The sequence below is a fragment of the Grampus griseus genome (assembly GCF_964374135.1).
Source record: "Grampus griseus genome assembly, chromosome: 6".
NCBI lineage: Eukaryota > Metazoa > Chordata > Mammalia > Artiodactyla > Delphinidae > Grampus > Grampus griseus.
The window spans coordinates 1,192,861-1,212,097 of record NC_139000.1 but is presented as its reverse complement, the minus strand read 5'-3'; the positions used below and the strand labels follow the sequence as shown (position 1 = coordinate 1,212,097).

Below are 19,237 nucleotides of genomic sequence, written 5' to 3'. Positions count from 1 at the left end.
CAAAAAGAACACACACTCGGTGAACAGCAGCCACTGCACCTGCGAGGCCGTGCTCGGCACCGCCGGCGGAGAGGCACCGCGGACGCGATCGTGGGGCACGTACTTGCCAAGAGGCCCCGGGAACGCCCGCATCTCCTCCTGCTCTGGCGTGTGTTGCAGCAAGGTCTGAGGTGGGGACAGGAGAGGGGACAGAGAGAGAGCTGTTCACGGGGGCAGGCAGGTCAACGCCCGGCCTGGCTACATCGGCCGACAGAGGAACGGACGCCATCCTCAGGACGGCCTGTCCCTCCAAGTGGGGAGGCAAAGCCTCCCTCACGGAGTATGGGCAACTCGTTCCACAACAGTGACTTTCAAACTCTGTTTAAGCAGTGAGACCCACCCCCCAGACTCTGAGGCAGGGCCTGGATGCACGTGATGGAAGAGGCCGGTCAGGGCACGGAGCAGGGCGCCCCGCACCAGCCCCCCGAGATCGTGAGGCACCTCTGCCCGCTCTCCAGAATCAGCAGTAAAATGAGTACGGACAGGGTCCTCACCCCAAAGTCAGGAATTCACTTAAAGACAGAAAAGGAACATACAATAAAACCAAGTCTAACACGACACCCAGCGCAGACTCTGAAAATGCTGAGTCCGGGAGGGAAAGATGACCAAGCAGAACTGAAACGACCGACAAACTGAGGATTCGCGGAAGTAAGCATTCCCAAGCCTGTGTCTTCAGACAACAGCACACGAGCTGAAGGTGACAAACTGCAGAGCACGTGCAACCTGGAGGGCGACGCGCAGCTTCTCCCCGTGGAATTACCTCCATGCTGTGAATTTCAACCAACGCAGGCTGTCCTTCTGAAGGCAGATTTGGAATCACTTTGATGAGCTGACCCCCAGGACCGAACCTGGCACAGGTGTGCGGCCCAGAGAATTTCTCAGGAGAAGCTGGTCTCGATGGAGCTACATTTAAATAAAATGAGAAAGAAACAACCCGTAGGTCACTTTTTAACGCTTCTGAACTAAATCAACAGCTGAGATTTTCCAGATGCCCATGCAGCTGGAATCACAGATCATCAAGATGAACTGACTTTCAACTGTAGTTAGTAATTGTTAAATATCCTATTAAAAAATAGAACTTAAACATATGCCAGAAAAACATCCTAAGCGTTAAAGTGAGAACACTCTCCTCTAAGCTGAGGACGCTCCTTTAAAAGCCGCCAGGAGGCGCTGCTCACAGAAAGCAGCGCTCGTGCTTCCTGCTGCTCAGGTGGCCCCTCAGCCCCTGCGCCCTGAGCGCTCTTCACAGCCTCACCCTCAGACCACGAGCATCGGAGGGAGCGGCAAGGAAAACGACCAAGAGTGAAACACCTCAAGCCAAACAGGAGGTGAAATTTTGAATCGAATAGCGCTTTAAGAAAGTCCATTATTTTATACTGTATACTGTCATGTTCTAAAACTTCACACACCTGCGCAGTTTTCCAAGAAACAGCATTTGATCAAATATCTCAAAGGCGAATTGAGAATGTGGCCTGGTGATAAGCATACGAACTGGAGTTTTTCAAGTTTCCCTCCAAGATCCACGGACCCGTGTGGTCGGCACTGGGGCTACACTGAGGCCCTGCCCAAGAACGTGGCAGAGGAGCCTGAGGTCAGAGCCACACTGAAGTGGACACGATGGACAGGCCGGGCAGCTCCCAGGCCTGTGAGCCAGACTGCAGCCCACAGGGCACCAGCAGCCTAGCGTGGCAAGCGCTGCCCCTCAGGACGGGCACGTGGTGGCATAGGGCCCTTGCTCGGCAGGGATACCCAGGCCAAGCCATTGCCAATCCCCATCCTGGTGACGACTCAGTCCCCCTCTCCCATCCCAGGCTCGGGACGCCGCCCCAAGGTGGGCCTCGGCCTCCCTCTGCCCCTGTGGGCACGCAGGGCCTCGCCACACACACCTTGGTCCACGGAGGGCCAGCTGGCCTCAGCAGGGTAGCCGTACTCCGGGAAGCCCGGGGTGCCGTGGAAATCGCCGCTGTAGGGGCCGTAGGCATAATCGCCGTGGAAGGAGCCCGGTGGAGGGGGCGCCTCGTAGGGCCCAGCAGTCACGTTGCGACCTCTGTACACCTGACTCTTAGAGAGCAAAGAGCAAACAGGTGAAGTCTCTTTGCCACGCCTGCGGCGGGACCCCAGGCGGCCACCAGAACCCTGGGGCCCGGGCCGGCCCCCGCCCGCCCGCCCACCTGGTGGGAGTGGGAGCTGAAGCTGCTGTGCAGGCTCCGCGCTGAGTGCTCGCTCCGCCGGTCCACCTCCTCCCCGTAAGGGTCCCTGTGGGGCTCGGGCTCGTCGTCAAAACTCCCGGTGAAGCGGGGGTCGTACCTCCAGTGGTCGTCGTATTTCTCAGGCCTGGGGAAGCAGAGGGGCAGAGGCCGGGGCTCGGGGAGAGTACCTCCAGGGCCCATGCTCCCGTGCCACGTGGCAGTGAGCCCCCCAGGTCCTCGCCGCCGCGAGTCCCGATCCTACGGACAGTGCTCGTCAGAGCCCACCCTCGAATGGAGTCACCGCATCCCAAGGCCAAGTTCAGACCCTGCCTTAGGGTTAGAGAGGCAGGCTGGGGGTCCGTCTGAGGTGGTCACCCCTCTCACGGACCCGAGAAGAGGAGGATGAACTGACGCGCGGCGCTGGTTCTGAGGCCAGTCCCCCTCCAAGAGCCCAAGGAGAGAGCCACTGGGAGGGCCAGTTCATCCTGTTCCTCCCGATGGTGACTGCCCCCCAGGAAGCCAGACACAACTGTAGCTCTTGAGTGAATTACAAAGACCCGAGGGCACAGACGCAGAAGCGCAGCTGATCACGACCCACCCTCCTTAGCAAAATCTATTCCACCAACCTGTCCCCATAAGCATAGCTTTCCTTCCTATACGGTTCGTACTCAGCGTCATACCAACACCTCCGGTCATAGGTGCGGGGGTCCCTGGACCGAGAACCATAGTGGTACCGATCCCAGTGACCTGGATCTGCAGGCGAGAGATTAATGGGTCAGTACAATGTGCAAAAGACACCCCTCTGGCCGTCACAAAACCAGGCCACCCCAGGACTGAAGAATGCTTTCAGCCTCAGAGAGCAACCAAACTTTCCTCCCGAAAATCAGCACGACCCCAGGGAGTGTTAACTGTGAGACACCAGAGGACACGGCCGTGTCCTGCCTGTACTGTGATACCTAACGGCCACTGACAGTTTTTCTCTCAACGCACGTGATTAACAAGAAAACAACAATTTTTTCTATTCGCATCTCTTTTCTCTAACGTGAGCCAAAGAGCTTTAGGAAATACTCTCAACGGATAAACAAGACCCACTGTGGAGCGCGGGGGCCGCATCCAGTCTCCCGGGATAAACCGTAAGGGAAAAGAATATGACAACAGAATGTGTGTGCGCAACCGAGTCACCTTGCTTGCTGTACAGCAGAGATTAGCACAACCTTGCACAACAACCGTACCTGAATAAAAAACAAAATTTAAAAAACACTCTCAAAACTAGATTACTCTAAAAAAGCACGTTAAGGGGCCTCCCTGGTGGCGCAGTGGTTGAGAGTCCGCCTGCCGATGCAGGGGACGCGGGTTCGTGCCCCGGTCCGGGAAGATCCCACATGCCGCGGAGCGGCTGGGCCCGTGAGCCACGGCCGCTGAGCCTGCACGTCCGGAGCCTGTGCTCCGCAACGGGAGAGGCCACAGCAGTGAGAGGTCCGCGTACCGCGCAAAAAAAAAAAAAAAGCACATTAAGGGACTTCCCTGGTGGCACAGTGGTTAAGAATCCACCTGCCAATGCAGGGGACAAATCTGCCAGCCAATGCAGGGGACACGGGTTCGAGCCCTGGTCCAGGAAGATCCAACATCTTCTTAGTTGTGCGGAGCAACTAAGCCCGTGCACCACAACTACTGAGGCTGTGCTCTAGAGCCCACGAACCACAACTACTGAAGCCCGCGTGCCACAACTACTGAGCCTGCACGCTGTAACTAATGAAGCCCACACACCGCAACTACTGAAGCCCACGTGCCTAGAGCCCATGCTCCACAACAAGAGAAGCCACCACAATGAAAAGCCTGCGCACCGCAACGAAGAGTAGCACCTGCTCGCCACAACGAAGAGTAGCCCCCGCTCACCGCAACTAGAGAAAGCCCGCGGGCAACAACAAAGACCCAACGCAGCCAAAAATAAATAAATAAATAAATAAAGCAAATGCAGAGGAAAAAAGCACATTAACATCATGAGCAAACCAGATACACCACTTTGAGCATGTGCAGAACTACGCATGAAGCAGTCCAAACACAAAAGTGGAGGAAGAGCCCCAGGGGACGCAGAAGCGGGTAGCCATGTTGGGACGGTGAGGGCCACAGCCTGGCAGGGGGACCAGCAGGGCGGCTCAGGGGACACGTGCCAAGACGCACACACTGCCAGACAGCAGTGGCACCCAGAACGTCCTGCGTCTGCCCTGTGTGATGTGGGGACTCTGGCCACATGTGGAGCACGTCACACGTGGCCACTGCAGTGAGCAGCCGGTCCCTCATTTTACTGATTTTAATCAATTTAAACAGCCACATGTGGACAAGTTACATACTCTAGAACTACTGATAATTATGCTTTGCTGGAAAATCAAAGAAAACTACTAATACGATACAGACACAACGCTACAATTAAGATATAATTTCTTAATGAAAAATAGCGATATAATTATTTCTAGACGCAAACTACTTTCAATTATTTTGGCTCTTAGCTAAGATCGTAAGACTACCAAAAGGGAAGGTTTCCTAAGAAATCCCACAGCGCGCCACTCTGCACCCAGCCGCACGAACGGTCTGAACGGTCTGAATCTGCTGGCCGTCGACCGATGAAAACGCCTGAACATACCTCCATAATCGTACTGGCTGGAATAATAATTTGCATAGTAGTCACTCTGACTGCTCCATCCACTTTTGGAATTATAGTAACCTTCAGGATACCCTTGCCTGAAAAAAACACACAGTGCTGTTAAAAAACAAATTACCTGTTTCTTAAAGTGGGACACAAATTACACCCAGAGCAACAGGCATTCACAACAGAGCACCTTGGTTGTGAAAAAATTCTCATCAGGAGATCCGAACCAGTAACAATGGTAAGATTGCAGGATTCCCTACCATACGGCAAATTAAAATTTATCTGTTGAAATAACTATTTAAGTGCCGTTCAGCATAAAAGAACTAACCCTTCTCGCGTGCTCAGTGCTGCATGCTATACAGCCAGTGCTTAAAAGCAGGGTCTCACGTTTTTGACATCATGCTCAGCAGAAGCAAAAAGCACTGAGCTATCAAGACCAAGCGGGCGCCGACTGTAACACCCTCTACACAGACCGCGACCCGCGTGTCCTGCGCGGGGAAAAGGGCCCTCGCACCCTGCCAGCTGACGGCCCAGGACTCACGACACGGGCCAGATCAAGGCTGGCTTCCCAGGCCCAGCTGTGCTGCCGACCCTGAGCAGGACAGGCAGGTAGCAGGTCTTCCGGGGCAGGAAGATTCTAAACTGTGCCTCGTGTACCCCTGGGGAATGGCTCACTCCTGGGGGTGCAGCTGCCCCTCAGGAGTGTCCGGCCCCCCCACCTGCCACAGGGACAGCACCCGCTGGGTGGGGGCCCTGGAGGGAGCACCCCAGTGCACCGCCTCCACCCACCACCAGGGGGAGCTCCAGAAAAGTGACCTGACCAAGGGCAGAGCCAGAGCACGCCCACCCCGCTGCCCTCTCCAGCCCCGGGCGCCCGTCAGGAAAGACTCCGCCGCAGAAACCCAAGGCTCGTTCTCCCCTCCTGCCGGGATGTGACCACACCAGGCACACGCACAACACGCAGGCCTGCACACACATGTGCACACACGCACAGGGCAGGAGAGGGGAGAGGCTGCTCTCCCTCCATGTGAGCGGTGGGGACACGACAACAAAGCCCTGCCAGGTAACCCGACCGGGCCTGCAGGCGACAAGCGGCAGAGCAAGGTGCGCCCCGGCCCCTGCCTCCACCCTCCCTCGCCTCTCAGGGCTTCTAGAACACACCTGCCCGCTGCTCTCCCCGAATCAGAACGCCCACTTGGGACTCCAGTCTCACCTCCCAGAGCGCCAGGCCCAGTGGCTCAGCGTGTCCCTCCCAGCGACGGAGGGGGGCCAGCTGGACGGGCCGGCTCACAGAGGCAGGGCCTCGTCTCCAGGTGAGCTACTGAAGACGTGGGAAGCAGCAAAAGCAGCCCCGATTTTGAAAGGTGGTGCGTGGACGCGGTCTTCACCCGCGCCCAGACTCTATTATGAGCCGAAGGAGCCTTGCACCCTCATGGCAAACCCGGCCCGGTGAGACGAGGGCCCGGGGCACGGGAGGAGCCACAGCGGGCGGGCTCTGCAGCCCCGCGCTTCCTTCGGAGCCCCCGACACCCCTGGGGGGAGGACTGTGGCCTGCCTAAGCTTTTACTCAGCAGAAGGCATGATGCCAAGACTCTTTCAAAATGCCTCATCTGTGATCGCAAAACTGAGAGGAGATCTGTCAGGGGAGAGAGAAGCGGGAGGGAGTGGCTGGCGGCCTCGCAGCCCGGCGGGCAGTGCCCGGGACAGAGCCCAGGCTTGCGGCGGCCGCTGCCAACAGACCACTCCATGTTCTGGCCCGCGCCTGCCTGGCCCGGGAGTCCGGGCACCCCGTCACCAGAGGCGGCGAAGGACCTGCACGGGGGAAACGCTGCCTCGGCACCCGCGGAGCTGTGTGCGTCCCTCGGCGACGGGACCACTGCCCGGGCTGGGAGGAAGCCCGCACGAGGGCAGGGGTGGCTTCCTGGTGGCGCTGCACAGGGTCGGGTCTGACCAAAGGCCAACTGATGACACATCCGTGACCTGGCAGCAGCGCGCTTATCTCGATTTAAAGATGCATCCTATCATCTGTCCACACCCACAGAACGTAAACACACGTTAAACAGGTCTGTATGGTTCTTTACAAACACGGTCCTTTTCAAATCACTAAGTTACTACCACAGCCGGCAACATAAACGTCAATCACCTGGCAGCTGGCCGGTCCGAGCAGTGACTCGCCCGGGAGCTGGGCCGCTCGAGCTCGGGGTAGCGGTAGCTGTCTGCGAAGGCAGCGGCTGCACCATCGTAGGGCCTGTATCTGGGCTCATAGAGGCCGTAGATGTCCTGCTGAAAGAAGGATGCCTCCGTTAGATGCCAAGAGCCAACTCATCGAGCAACCGGCACGAGTTCTCACGGTACGGGCGGTGCTCTCCGGATGGGCCCCAGACACGGGGCTTCCTTCATGCGAAACAATCAAAAAAAATGAAATCCACGGCCACATTCCTAAGACAGACTGCCCTGGCCGTGCTCAGGAGACGGCCCACCATCAGCGGGCCATGACCCGGGTCCTGCGGTGACTCGTGAGGACTCTGTCTTCTGCTTCCCGAGGTCTCACTTGCATAGATGCCATGACCCCACAAGCTCGGGTCCCGTTTCAGACACCATCTCAGGGAAGCAAAAGAACGAGGGTCCACTGGAACGGGTCCTGAAGCTACAGGCAGCCTCAAAAGGAGTATCGTATTCTATCCTTACGAGGCTTTCAGCCCCATTACAGACCGATGAACCCCCATGGCTCTACGGCTATGTCGGGACTTGAAGTAGAGACGAGGTGACCCAGGCACGAGCCCGCATCAGTCCTTCCTGACTCAGCCTGACGCTCCACCATCACCCAGCAGAGGACGAGAAATCACATAAAATGGACTTGTTCTTAACCACTACTGGAATCTGCAGAGACAAGGCAGAAGGAAGTGGGCTCCCACAGAAGTGATGCTGGGTGCTGGCTGGGACACCGGGATGCAGACGCAGCTGCTGGACAAGGGCCCAGAGCAGGTATGTGGCCCCTCCATGCACTGCCAGGCCTTCCTGGGCTCTGGGCACAGCGTAATTTCCTTCTACGGGGTTCCTTCTGGATCTAGGATTCCCAGGTCTCAGGGGTTAGGTGTCTGCCTGTTCCCACATGTGCAAAGATGCCCAAAGCCCGTGAGGCAGCCCCATCACCGGGGCAGCCCTGCTCCCTCAGCCTCTTCTGACTGCAGGGCCTCCAGTGCGGCACCTGCCCCCATGTCAGACAGTGGACTTCAAACTTCTGGTCCACAATCCTGCTGCCTCTGCTGCCCGTGGGTGATGCTGGCCAGGACGAGAGATGGTGAGAAGCGGACAGTAATCAAACGTGTGTCCACCTGGATCACTTTTTCACACTAAGGCAGGATTAAACAGAACTTAAACGGCATTCGTGGGCCTGCATCAGTGTGAAAAGAGGCAAGGGTCTTCTGGGTAGCACAGTGGGGCCCCTTGCTCTGCTGCCGCTATCACAACGTACCTGAAGGAAGCTTACGGAATTACACCACTCTTAGCTGTTTCATTTGGATTACACTCCAAACCTAACTTTTTCCCCTAAATAATTTCATTCTGAAGGAGGCATGTGAAAGACTAGAGTTTTCCTGTTGCTTCTTAGGTCGGTTTTAAGGTCAAAACCACAAAGAAGCTTCAGAAGGCTATTCCAGTTTCCCAAACTGTGCAGCCACGAAGCCTGGGTCTGCGGAAAGCCAACAGGCAGGACGGGAAACGAAGGTCCTTTCTGTCACATAAGTTGGGATGTGCTGTGTTAAGCAAAAATGAATCAGGTATTTATTCTACCCAACTCAACGTGCTAACGCACGGTGTGCACTTCCAAGAGAAAGGCCGCGCTCAGCAGAACAGGCTGTGACCAGGCAGCACTCCTCTCACGAAGCAGCACGTGACGGCTGACTACGGGTCACCTCAGAACTGACCAACAGAAGCCCGCCAAGGCACATGACGTGAGAAAGAAACCACTGGTCAGGGGGCTCAACAGTCCACAAGCTCAACCCTACCTGGTAATAGTGGGGGGCGGTGCCAGGATCCGGCGGGTACGGTGAGGGGTACGGGGGCTGGTAGCCATCGTACAGGGACCTGTAATAGTAATAGGACGCCAAGTCTGGAGGCGGCGGCTGCAGCCACTGCTGGTCAGACCGCGCGGCCGCCTGGCTTGAGCTGGTGGATGCGACGGACACGCTGGAGGACCGAGGTGGTCGAGGCAGCAGCTGCTGGCCCATGTCAGCTAGAGCCGGACTTGCAGATGGATGGGCTGGGCTTGGGGGCTGTCCCCGCCCTGGTGGGCCTCCTGGGTTTGAAGGCTCTGGAAGTGCTGCTCTGGGCCCCTGGGGAGGGGGAGGGGGAGGGGCCGTCTCCTGCTGGGCTCTCTCTGGGCCATGCTGGTCCTGAGCAGCTTTCGTCACCTGTTGGTAGAAACGGTCTGGGGTATGCGCCCCAGGCCCGCGCGGTCGATGACTGGAGACGGTTTGCTGGCAAGAAGCTGGGCTATCGGCCTGGGCCGGGCTATACATCCCTACAGGATTTTCCAAAGTCCGACTGAATGTAAAGTCTAGGGCTCCCGAAGCTTCATCCCGACTGCCGGAGTGATCTGCCCTATTACTATCGGGGACCGCGGTATTGCTCGCAGGTGGAACTAGCATCGCGCCTGTGCTTCCGGCAGGACCGGTACCTAACTCGGGAAGAACGCTCTCTGCTTTATGGATCTTCTGACTTTCCGGAAGCAAGTTCTTTGGAACTGGGTGAGATGGCTGTTGAACCAGTAAACTAGCAGGCTGGCTAGAAACCATTTCCGAGGTACCACAAACTGGTGGGAAATTACTCTGGGCAAGGTGGTTCGGCAGAGGCGAGCAGATGAGAGAGCCAGCTGGGGTCCCAAACAAAGGAGCGTTTTCTCCAGAATCACCCCCAGCAGCCTGGCTGCTTACTGTGGGCTTATCTGCCGCCAAAGAATCTCTCCAGGACTGATTCTTCTCATTAGGATTCAGCGAGGACACAGAAAAATTAACCGGCTGAGCCAGGTTATAGCTGTGATCAGGCTGGGCGACCAAGACCGGCTGATTCTGCAGAGACTCGGCGGGTGGGGAGGACAGCAGACTGGCGTATCCGGGGCCCGCCTGGGGCGGGAGGGCCTCCTCTTCGCCCATTTGGGGAGGATTCTCGAGATTCTCGGAAGCACCAATGCCGTCCCCGCTCTGCACGGTGGGGCCGGGGCCCGGCTGCCGGGACTGCTGGCCGCACACCCCCTCGTCTGGAGGCTGGATCACTTCAGATGGCTGAGGTTTCGCGGGCATGTGAAGCGCGGGGGCGGCTGGGGCCAGGAGGACATTGCCTCCAAAATCTGGCAGCTCGTTCTGCGCCCACAGAGTCGTGGCTGGGCTCTCACACTTCACAGCCCCCTGCGCCCTGGTCAAGGGCCTCTTCTCAGGCGCAGGGAGCACAGCTTCCAAGGGCGGCCCCGCGGCGTGCAGAAGCCCGGGACTGGCCTCCGTGGGTGTGGTGAGAGGTGGAGCACAGACCCGGGGCAGGAAGAGGGTCTCCATGTTGTCGGGGGGCTGCTCCAGGTTGCCAGGGGAGGCGTCGGGTGTGGCAGCGGCCGCTCTGCGCTGCTTCTGGTGGGCGCTGGGCCCCCTCACCTCGCCCACCACGCTGGCGCGGTCGGCCTCGACTGGCTTTACTCCAGTGAAGTGCGATTTCACTGGTTCAAAAGAACTATTTGCACTCGTCTGAAATATTCCCGTAGGTTTTGGGGGGCTCGGGGCCGAGGGCTGGGGCAGGCTGCCGTGGTAGTTCTGGCTCACAGTGTTCTCGTCTGTCTCGCCTCCCACAGGAGAAGAATCGATCTGCTTAAAAAACCTCCCCGGAGCCTCATGTTCAGGTTTTCCAACCTCCTGCTGAATGAACGTGCCCCCCGAGTCGTGGGGCCTGGCTGTACCGGGAAGACCCCGAGGGCTCTGGCCGCTGTAACTGGAAGACACGCTCTCAGCCCGCGCAGGCTGCGCCGTCGCATCTGGGGCCTCGAGATTAGGGCTCCCGCCTCCAGCGTGGCCCACGGCACTGAGCCTGGGGACAGCCGGCCCGGGAAGGGGCCCGTATCTGAGCTGAGCGCTTGGGGAGGAAGGGTCTGCGCTTAGGGGCTCACTTGGCAGAACTTCCTGGTTCTGAATGAACTCTAAGTTCTCGACGTTCTCGTACCGCGGGCCACCAGCACCGTGAGTCCCCGCACGTGCTGTGTCACCCCACATGTCAACAGCGGCAGCGTTAGTGGTTGCTTTGTCGTGTCGGATGCCTGCAGACTGAGAAAAGTAAGGCTGTGGGTCTCCTCCCTGCTGCGTGGGTTCGCTGCTGGAACCCTTGAGAAAGGCCTGATAAACGCCTCCTGCCCCCATGTGTGCAGGAGGCTGGCCGAGGCCCGGGCCGGGGGAGAAACCATCAAAGTCAGACTGACCGGCAGAGACTGCTTTTTCAGATGTGAGGTTTTCTTCGTTCTCTGTCTCTCCTCCTTTGAAAAACATGGAGAGCGCTCCTGAGCCCGCTTCCGGCAGGGTCCAGCTGCTCCCGGCACCCAGGGGGTTGTGCGAGTGGCTTTCTGGGCTGTTTCCCTGAGCGAGCGGGTTAATGAGAGGCAGGTCTGACAACTGCTCTCTATTCACTCCTGGACTCAACCTGAACTCCTGGCCCGCCCGAGCGTTCCCAACTCTGGAATTCTGCCTGAATGCATTTTCTGGATCAAAGCTATTTGCTGAGTGGTTTCCACTTTGCAGGTAGACTGCCTCATTTCTCCCGTCACCGGCCGAGGGTCCCGGTAAAGACACCAGGGGGCCGTGTTGCTCATGGCCAGGACCCTGACGCGGGTTGGACGGAGCGGGAAAGTGGCCAGCGCTGGAGGCGTGGCACACCGTGTTCTGCACAGGTCCCTCAGGGCAGGGCCGGTAATGCTGCCCTGAGGGCTGCGGGCCTCCCTGCACCGGCCCCCACTGCCCGGGCGTTTGCTGACGAGGCTGAGGGAGGAAAGGGGGCGCTGCTGGTGTCGCCGTGCTGTCGTGCAGGCTCGGCCTGCTCAGGGGTCTGTCGGGCCGTGGCGTGCTCGCCTGTGGATGGCCCACACGACAGCTGTCCGGACCCACTCCTGGAATGTACTGAGGAGGATACGGCGGGCTCTGAACTTCAGGCTCCGGGCCGGGAGCGACCTCGACTCTCCTGTTCACCTCGGGCCCAGGAGGTGCCGAGGGGCTCAGCACGCCGGGAAATGGGCTGGCATCTGACCTGGGCTGCAACGGAGGGGCCAGCAGAGGCTCGCAGGGTCCTTGGGAGCTATCCCCGGCATTTGTGTGTGGCCCAGGCAGACCAGCACGCTGAAGAGACAATGGTGGGGCTGGGCCTTGCACAACGAGTGGGCTGCTTTTAGACGAACTGCCCAATGATGTATTTTGGAGCGCCTGTCTACTAAAAGCAAACGGGTCCGTCACCGGCTGCAGTGGGCAGGTTATCGGGGCCACTGGTGCATTACTATTGGCCTGTCTCCTGTACGGGCTGTTGGACCAGAACATGTTCTGAGGACTCCCGGACGGAGGCGGCCGGACCACGCCAGACGGGACAGCCTGGGGTGGAGGTTGCATGATCGAGCTCCTGCACAATGAGATGCTGCTTACAGAAAGAAGCAGGATAGAGGTGTTCCTTACTTTGAACTGAAAAAGAAAAAGAAAAAGAATTAATACGTAAAATCCATGTATTCAAAGTCCTGGCTGCAATCAGGAAAACTAAGAAAGAAGAAAAAGGCTGCAAACGCTTTTGCATCACGCAGTCCTGAGGGATACACCTCTCCTGCCTCCACGCCCGTGAGAACTGCTGTCCTGGGCATTTCGGGAGGGAGGACCCGGGGTGACAGCACAGCCGGGACGCAGAAGCTGGCTGCGCCTGGGCCAGCCGAGTGCCTTGAGATGACTCGCTGCCCTTCACCGAGATTCAGTTACGTACCCCAGCTACGCACCCACGGGCAATGCCCACCGCCTCCACAGTGCCCTCAACAAGCTGGCAGAGACCAAGCAGAAGCCAACGCCAGTCACACCAGGTACACAGTCCCTCCACACTTTCCTGTAAATTATCGCAGACCAAGAAAAAGCCAACTCCTCTATTAAGACTGCATATCATATTTTTCATACAGGTTAATTCTAAATCTTGAAAGGAAAACAAAAGTTAAAAATTTGCTCCTCTGTTTTCTTTAATGAGAGAGCATGACAGAGTAATATAAGCTGCAAAACGAACATCTAAAATGTATTCACCTAAAACGCCTTGCATCCCACCCTGTAAAATGTCTCATTTTCTGCACCGTGACTGGCTGGCAACCGCTAGCAAAACAAGCCGCCTCCGATAACCAGAGCTGTAGCAACGAGGCGCCCGTAAACCCTTTATAGAGAACAAGGGGGTAGAACCCTCTTTGCAGCGTTTTTTGTTGTTTGTTTTTTACTAAAACACACTAAGTATAATCTTGAACAGTTAACCTGCACTTTTGAGACAAAAATCCAAGCATGGTCTCTTTACAAAGTCCTCCTCTGTATGTCAGTCCTTCTCCCCAGAACAACCTTCACAAACAGATTAAGTGGAGCCCATCACAGAAAAATGTCAACAACGAAGGAAGAAGTGATAGGACTCCTGGGTTTAGCCCCCACGTTTCTGCAGGTGCGCAACGTTTCTGTACTTGGGAATCTTTCTGATACTCAGACGAAAGAAAAAGTGCATAAACGTATACTGAGTAAAGTTATTTAAAATGAAAGTTCCTATTCCCACCTGACAACGAGTCCTATGACTCTATGAATCCATTACTATCACTGCCCGCACACACTCTCATCCCAGGCCAACAGGGAACCCTTTCTGACAGACGAGCACTTTGAAACTCACTCAAATTTAATGGAATTAAATACATGAGGAACAGCATCAGAGACTTCATTTGGTTCTAAGCTGTCATTTTAAAACAAAGAACGTGTGCAGCTCAGCTTTATACGGAGCAAGGGGAGGAGAAGCAGAGCCTCTTCCTCTTAGCTGTGAAACAGACGCATCTTATAGGACATGACATCCTCCTTGTAAGGCTTCAGCAGGAGACCCTCAACCACACTAAGCAGCATTTATTAAAAAAGAAAGAATACACACACACACACACACACACACACACACACACACACACACAGAACAGGTCCAGAGGATTTATTGCCCAGGTGTCACTGTGAGAGCCAGACTGGGCGTCAGCTGAGTGGCTCAGCCACAACCTCTGCTCCTTCTGTGACCCAATTTCTTCACCTATAAAGTGAGAAATGAAACGATGGTTTCAAAGTCCCTTCTGGGTTTAATCTTACGAAATTCTATTCACAGTGGATTCTGGGAGGCCCTAATCCCTATGGCTGTTTAACAGGGAAATCTTACCAGAATCTAAATTTCATATAACATCTATACTTAAAATGTTTCCTTGCAGAAACTTCCTTAAAATTGTTTTCTCAACTCCTGGACTAAGAATCATTTTATAAGCAAACACTATCACTTCCCAACAAAGTAGCTTTGCCTTCTCTCCCCGACAACTGAGAGCTTTTTAGCAATAGACCGATTTTATTTGGAACAACCTTCTGACTTGAACATTATTCTTTTGATCTTCTTTTATATTCACCAGCAGAAAAACAATGCAAGGGCATATCATTTATCTTTTGACTACAGAGAATTTTATTCTGTCCAGTAAGTCATTCTGTAGCCTCAAGTCACCTAACTCTAAAAAAGGCAGACTGCTTCAAAGAAACCAGCTGACCTTCCGAAAGATGCATTATTCATAACCCTAGCTCTTCAATTAAGCTGCCTTGGATCTATGTGAAATAAACACAACCTGTTTCTAAATAAATTCCCGGCTACTGAACTGAGATACTGAGAGCACGCTCCTCTCCTGCCAGGGCCGTCGCCTCAAGCGTAAGTGTGTAAACCAACCGGCGTGTCGGGAAGCACCTGGGAGTCTATGCTCTGCCCACAATCTCCCTCACGGCAACTGCTAAGCGACGTACCTATCAGACTAGGGGACACCGGACACAAAGACAGCACAGACTCCAACTTTTCTAAGTACAGAATCATACACATTTAGATGTTAAAGAAGGGAGTGTCTAAACACTGCAAAAAATGACAAGGAGCAAAAAGGACACTCGGAAAAGATGTTTACAGAAGCAAGAAGGAACCACATTAAAATCTGCACATCTACCCTGGAGAAAACTTTCCGTACAATTCTGAGACTTACTGCAGTAACTGCTATTAAGGGTGTACGAGTCACAAAGAACAAGAAAGAATTGATTTTTTTTGGCTCTTACTGTATCTTTCTAAGATAACACCTGGAACCCTAAGAAAGGGCACGGGGGGAGAAAACTGCAGGGAGGCAGGCTGTGCTGAAACCTGCAAAAGTATCAACCTAGGAACAACTGTCTGTGACTCAGTTTGCTTCTTGCCATATCCGGGGATGGGAAATACCTCTCTGGTTAACATCTGCATCATATGTATTTAAAACAAAATCTTAATAAGCAACTCACAATCTCCAAACCATTTAAAACTTTTCAGGTAAAGCAGCAACAACTGATTTTAAATGGCTGTGTCATGTCCAGACGCTCTACTGTAATACTTTCTTCACAAAAAGGGCAGGCTGCTTTACACATTCCTCTGCCCCTTGGTATAAAACCCAGCGCTCGACCTCGGTTGCAACATCTTGGTCACCTCGCCCCATTACCAACAGACGCAACAAGGCTGTTCCTTGGTTCAAATGCCAATCTACCTCATCGCCCGCACGGCTCAGCAGAAACCTTTCAACCAATGAACACAAAACTTCAGAACCTTCGAAGCAAAGGGCAAGCTACACTGTTAAAAAAATTTCCTAAATGCTTCTACTCCTTAAAAAGTCGCAGGTCTGGCTTTTCTTCCAGCCTTTCCAACACAACCCCACACCGAGGCCACCACGGCTAGTGTCCACTCAGCTGACCCGACAGCCCGTGCAGGTGGAGGCCACGTCGGCCCGAGCGGGCAGGTAACCAAGGGGTCTGCCCGACCCTCCCAGCCCGCAGGCCCCCGCCCGACCGCCGGCGGCTCCCAGGAGACGCGCCGTCCGCTCCGGGCTGGGCCCGGCCCGGCCGCCTCCCTCCGCCCAGACCCCGGCCCTCACCGGCGCGCCGCAGGGCGGCCCAGGCCCACTCCGGCTACCGCCCGGCCCCTCCGCGACCCCCGGCTCCCGCCCCTCAGGAGCCGCGTGCGGAGTACGGCGCGGCGGTTTCCACAAGCGGAGACACTGCAGCCGCAGCAGCCATCTTGGCACATCCGGCTCCGGTCCCCGCGGCCACCGCGTCGCCGACGTGTCCGGCAGCGACGTCAGCGCGCGCCGCGCCCCTCGCAGGGGCCCTCGTGACACTCCGCCCCGCCCCTGGCCCCGCCCCCGCCCGCATCCCGTCTTTCACTGCCCATCCATTGGTCCCGCCCCTCGCCCACCTGCCCGGTCGGGCGCGCGAGGACCGCCCTGGGACGTCGTCCGAGTTATGCCGGCTCTTTCTCCCCGTCTCTTCTGACTTAGGATGTGAGAAGAGTCGGGATTCTTCAAGAAGACCCAAGGGAAGAATCAGTCTTGAGCGACTGACGCCAGCAGGTGCACCGACCGAGAACGGCTACCCGGCTGAGCCGAGAACCCGAGCAGCACCCTGGCGCAGGCGCGTTCCTCCCATTCTGCCGTTGGACTCTTCGAAGGGAAACGGGCGGAAGACGACCGCGCATGCGCCGGCAGCCCCTGCGAACTGCGCGTGCGCGCCTCGCGGCGGCCCGCGAGTTGCCTAGTTACGACCACTGACGGCTCCCGGTTCCAGTTCTGCCCGGGAAGTTCGGCTCCGTCCACGTCTAGCTCTCGGAAAGCAGTGCCCATGTGCTCCGCACAGAACCCTGGAAGGGACAGACGCCGCCGGCCCCCAGTCCACAGGCCCCGTCGAAGCCCCACTTGCCGCCCAGGCTCCCGCTTCGGGGGTCGTCCTGTCCGCCTGCAGCGCCCAGTCGCACCGTCCCGCCTCGCCTCGCCCAGGCCCGGCCTCCTCCCCGGCTCGGCCGTCGCCTTCCCCGGGCACACACTTCGTCCGGCCCTTTCCCTCCCCGCCCCCTTCGCCACCGGCGCTGGCCGCGCAGTCCCCGGCCCCTCTTTTGTCTGCCCTAAGCCCCCTCGAGGCCCCTGACTCTTCTTCCCGTGAGCAGCGGTTCCCTCTGTGCCCAGAGATGCCCTGTGGACGGAAGCCGGTATCTCTATGTGGTTTTCCCTAACCGTTGTTGAGAGGATATTTGTGTTGAATGAGGGCGACCCCCGAGGTACCGAGTGACAGTCTAGGCTGCTGGGCCTCAGCCTCCTGTTCCTCCCTGAGGTTGCTCCCCCGTCCTGGCGCCCACCGGGAGGCAGCATCTGAGCCCACCACCCATAGAGGATCTTAGGGAAGAGGGGTGCTGCCCTTTGTACCCTCATTCTCCCAGGTAGAAAAGGCAGGTGAAAGGGCAGCCAGCCTGGCCCGGCGCACTCACCTGCCGCCCGCCTGGCAAGGGTAGGGAAGGGCAGCAGCCTGCCCCGCTTGCCCCGGCGCCTTCCGGAGGGCGGGAAGGGTGGCGCGTGTGCCTGCGCAGTTACACATCGCCCAGCCGCTGAGCTCCCAGCCGCAGCGGCTGCTGTGCTTTGGCCTGTCGGGAGTAGGAGGGTGGTCACTGATGGGACCCAGAAGCTTGGGAAGAAGGAAGGAGTGTGGTTCTTCTCTTTGTTTGCCGTGATGCTGGCAAGGGAGCAGCCACGCTGTCAGAGCCCCGGGCGGGTGCAGGGAGAGTTTCAGTGACGTGGCCACTTTGCTAAGCTAACATTTGCCTTGCAGAAATCGAGTTCCCAGCCTGTGTCAACACAGAGTTAGGGAACATGCAGTAGAACGCACGCTGGGCCCCACCACTCGGTCCCCTTCTTCCTGGTGGTCACTGTGTTCTGCGGACACTTGGTCCCAGCAAATCATCCTGCAGAGAGATGTGTCGCTGGTACCCACCCCCACCCCCCAGCCCGGGAGGTTCAAAGAGCTCAAGAGCTCGAGCCCAGACCTTCCTCTCTGGTGGCCTGAGGGGCCCTGTGGTCAGCCCCAGTGGGCTCCGACCTGAAGACAAAGCAGCAGAAAGCAACTTGCCCAGGGCAAATTGGAGACCTCCGGGCCCTGGGGGGTTGTTAAAGGGGCAGCACGTGTGGTGACTTTAAGGAAAGCTGTGATTAGCAAAGGTGACCTGCAAGGGCCTGGGGCTTTTTTTCCCCTCCCCTCCTGCCTCCCGCTAAGCTGTGTGTGGAGACCCTCTCAGGTTCTGTCTGTCGCTAAGCTGTGTGTGGAGACCCTCTCAGGTTCTGTCTGTTGCTAAGCTGTGTGTGGAGACCCTCTCAGGTTCTGTCTGTAGGCTGGTGTGCAGGAGAGGGCTCCTGGGCCCGCAGCTGAGCCATCAAGCCTCTGGGCCATGGAGACGGGGCTCAGAGTCAAAGACCATCTGCTTTGAGACCCAGCCTGCTACCCAGATGCTGTGTGCCCTTTGTCACCTTCCTTAACCTCGTCAGCCTGGGGTTTACGCAGGGTGAGCACCTGGACATTTTGGGGACTGAGAGAGGGTGCTGTTGACACATGTGCTGGATCAACAGGTGTGAACTGGGGCTGTCAGGGCAAACTGGGACGCGGGGGCCGTGCCGAGGAGGTGCACCGCCACGACAGCCATCACTAGTCTTGATTAGGCACCCTTCCTTTTGCCTGCAATGTCCACTCCTCTCTCCTTTCTCCCAGCCTTTCCCCTGGCTCATACTTGGAGGCTGGATACAAATGTCACCACCTCCCTGAAGCCCCCACTGGGTGGGCTAGAATCGGCCGCTCTTTCCTGGGGGAAATGTAGCTCCTCATGCCAAGCTCCGTAGTCACATGAGCTGTAGTCACGTTGCCCAGAACGCACGGGACACAGAACTGCTGTGGGCAGAGGGACAACGGGCAGAGGCGGTGCCAGAGAACCGGGCTGTCTCGTCATCATTACGGCACTTGGTCACATTGTGTTCAGTATTGTGACAGTCAGCCTCTCCCACTAGCCTGTACCTTCCAGGGTACTGGTCCAACCCAAGATGCGCTCTGAGCGCAGAGTCCACGCCACGGGGCCGAGGCTGTGAGGTAGCTCAGTGAGAGCCTTGCCTGTTGAAATGATATTTTGGATCTACTGGGTTAAATAAAATATACTATAAAATTTTATTTCGTCTGTTTCCTTTCTTTAATGTAGCTGCCAGGAAGTGTAAAATTCCATACGTGGCTGGCATTACGTTCCCATTGGACGG

The 19,237-nt window shown here is 56.8% G+C and overlaps 1 protein-coding gene across 4 annotated transcripts in view; it reads right to left on the bottom strand.

Moving 5' to 3' along the window:
- SEC16A (SEC16 homolog A, endoplasmic reticulum export factor) overlaps positions 1–16,209 on the bottom strand; it is a 32,313-nt gene extending 16,104 nt beyond the window's left edge. For all 4 annotated transcript variants that reach the window (XM_082656025.1, XM_082656027.1, XM_082656028.1 and 1 more), the window contains exons 1-9: positions 16,055–16,209; positions 8,883–12,569; positions 7,019–7,158; positions 4,870–4,967; positions 2,855–2,981; positions 2,211–2,373; positions 1,926–2,100; positions 800–942; positions 104–165 (exon numbers count right to left, since the gene is read on the bottom strand). In XM_082656025.1, coding sequence (XP_082512151.1) covers positions 104–165; positions 800–942; positions 1,926–2,100; positions 2,211–2,373; positions 2,855–2,981; positions 4,870–4,967; positions 7,019–7,158; positions 8,883–12,500 — 4,526 coding nt within the window. In that variant the 5' untranslated portion in view covers positions 12,501–12,569; positions 16,055–16,209. The remainder of the gene's footprint in view (positions 1–103; positions 166–799; positions 943–1,925; positions 2,101–2,210; positions 2,374–2,854; positions 2,982–4,869; positions 4,968–7,018; positions 7,159–8,882; positions 12,570–16,054) is intronic.
- Positions 16,210–19,237: the final 3,028 nt, after the last annotated feature.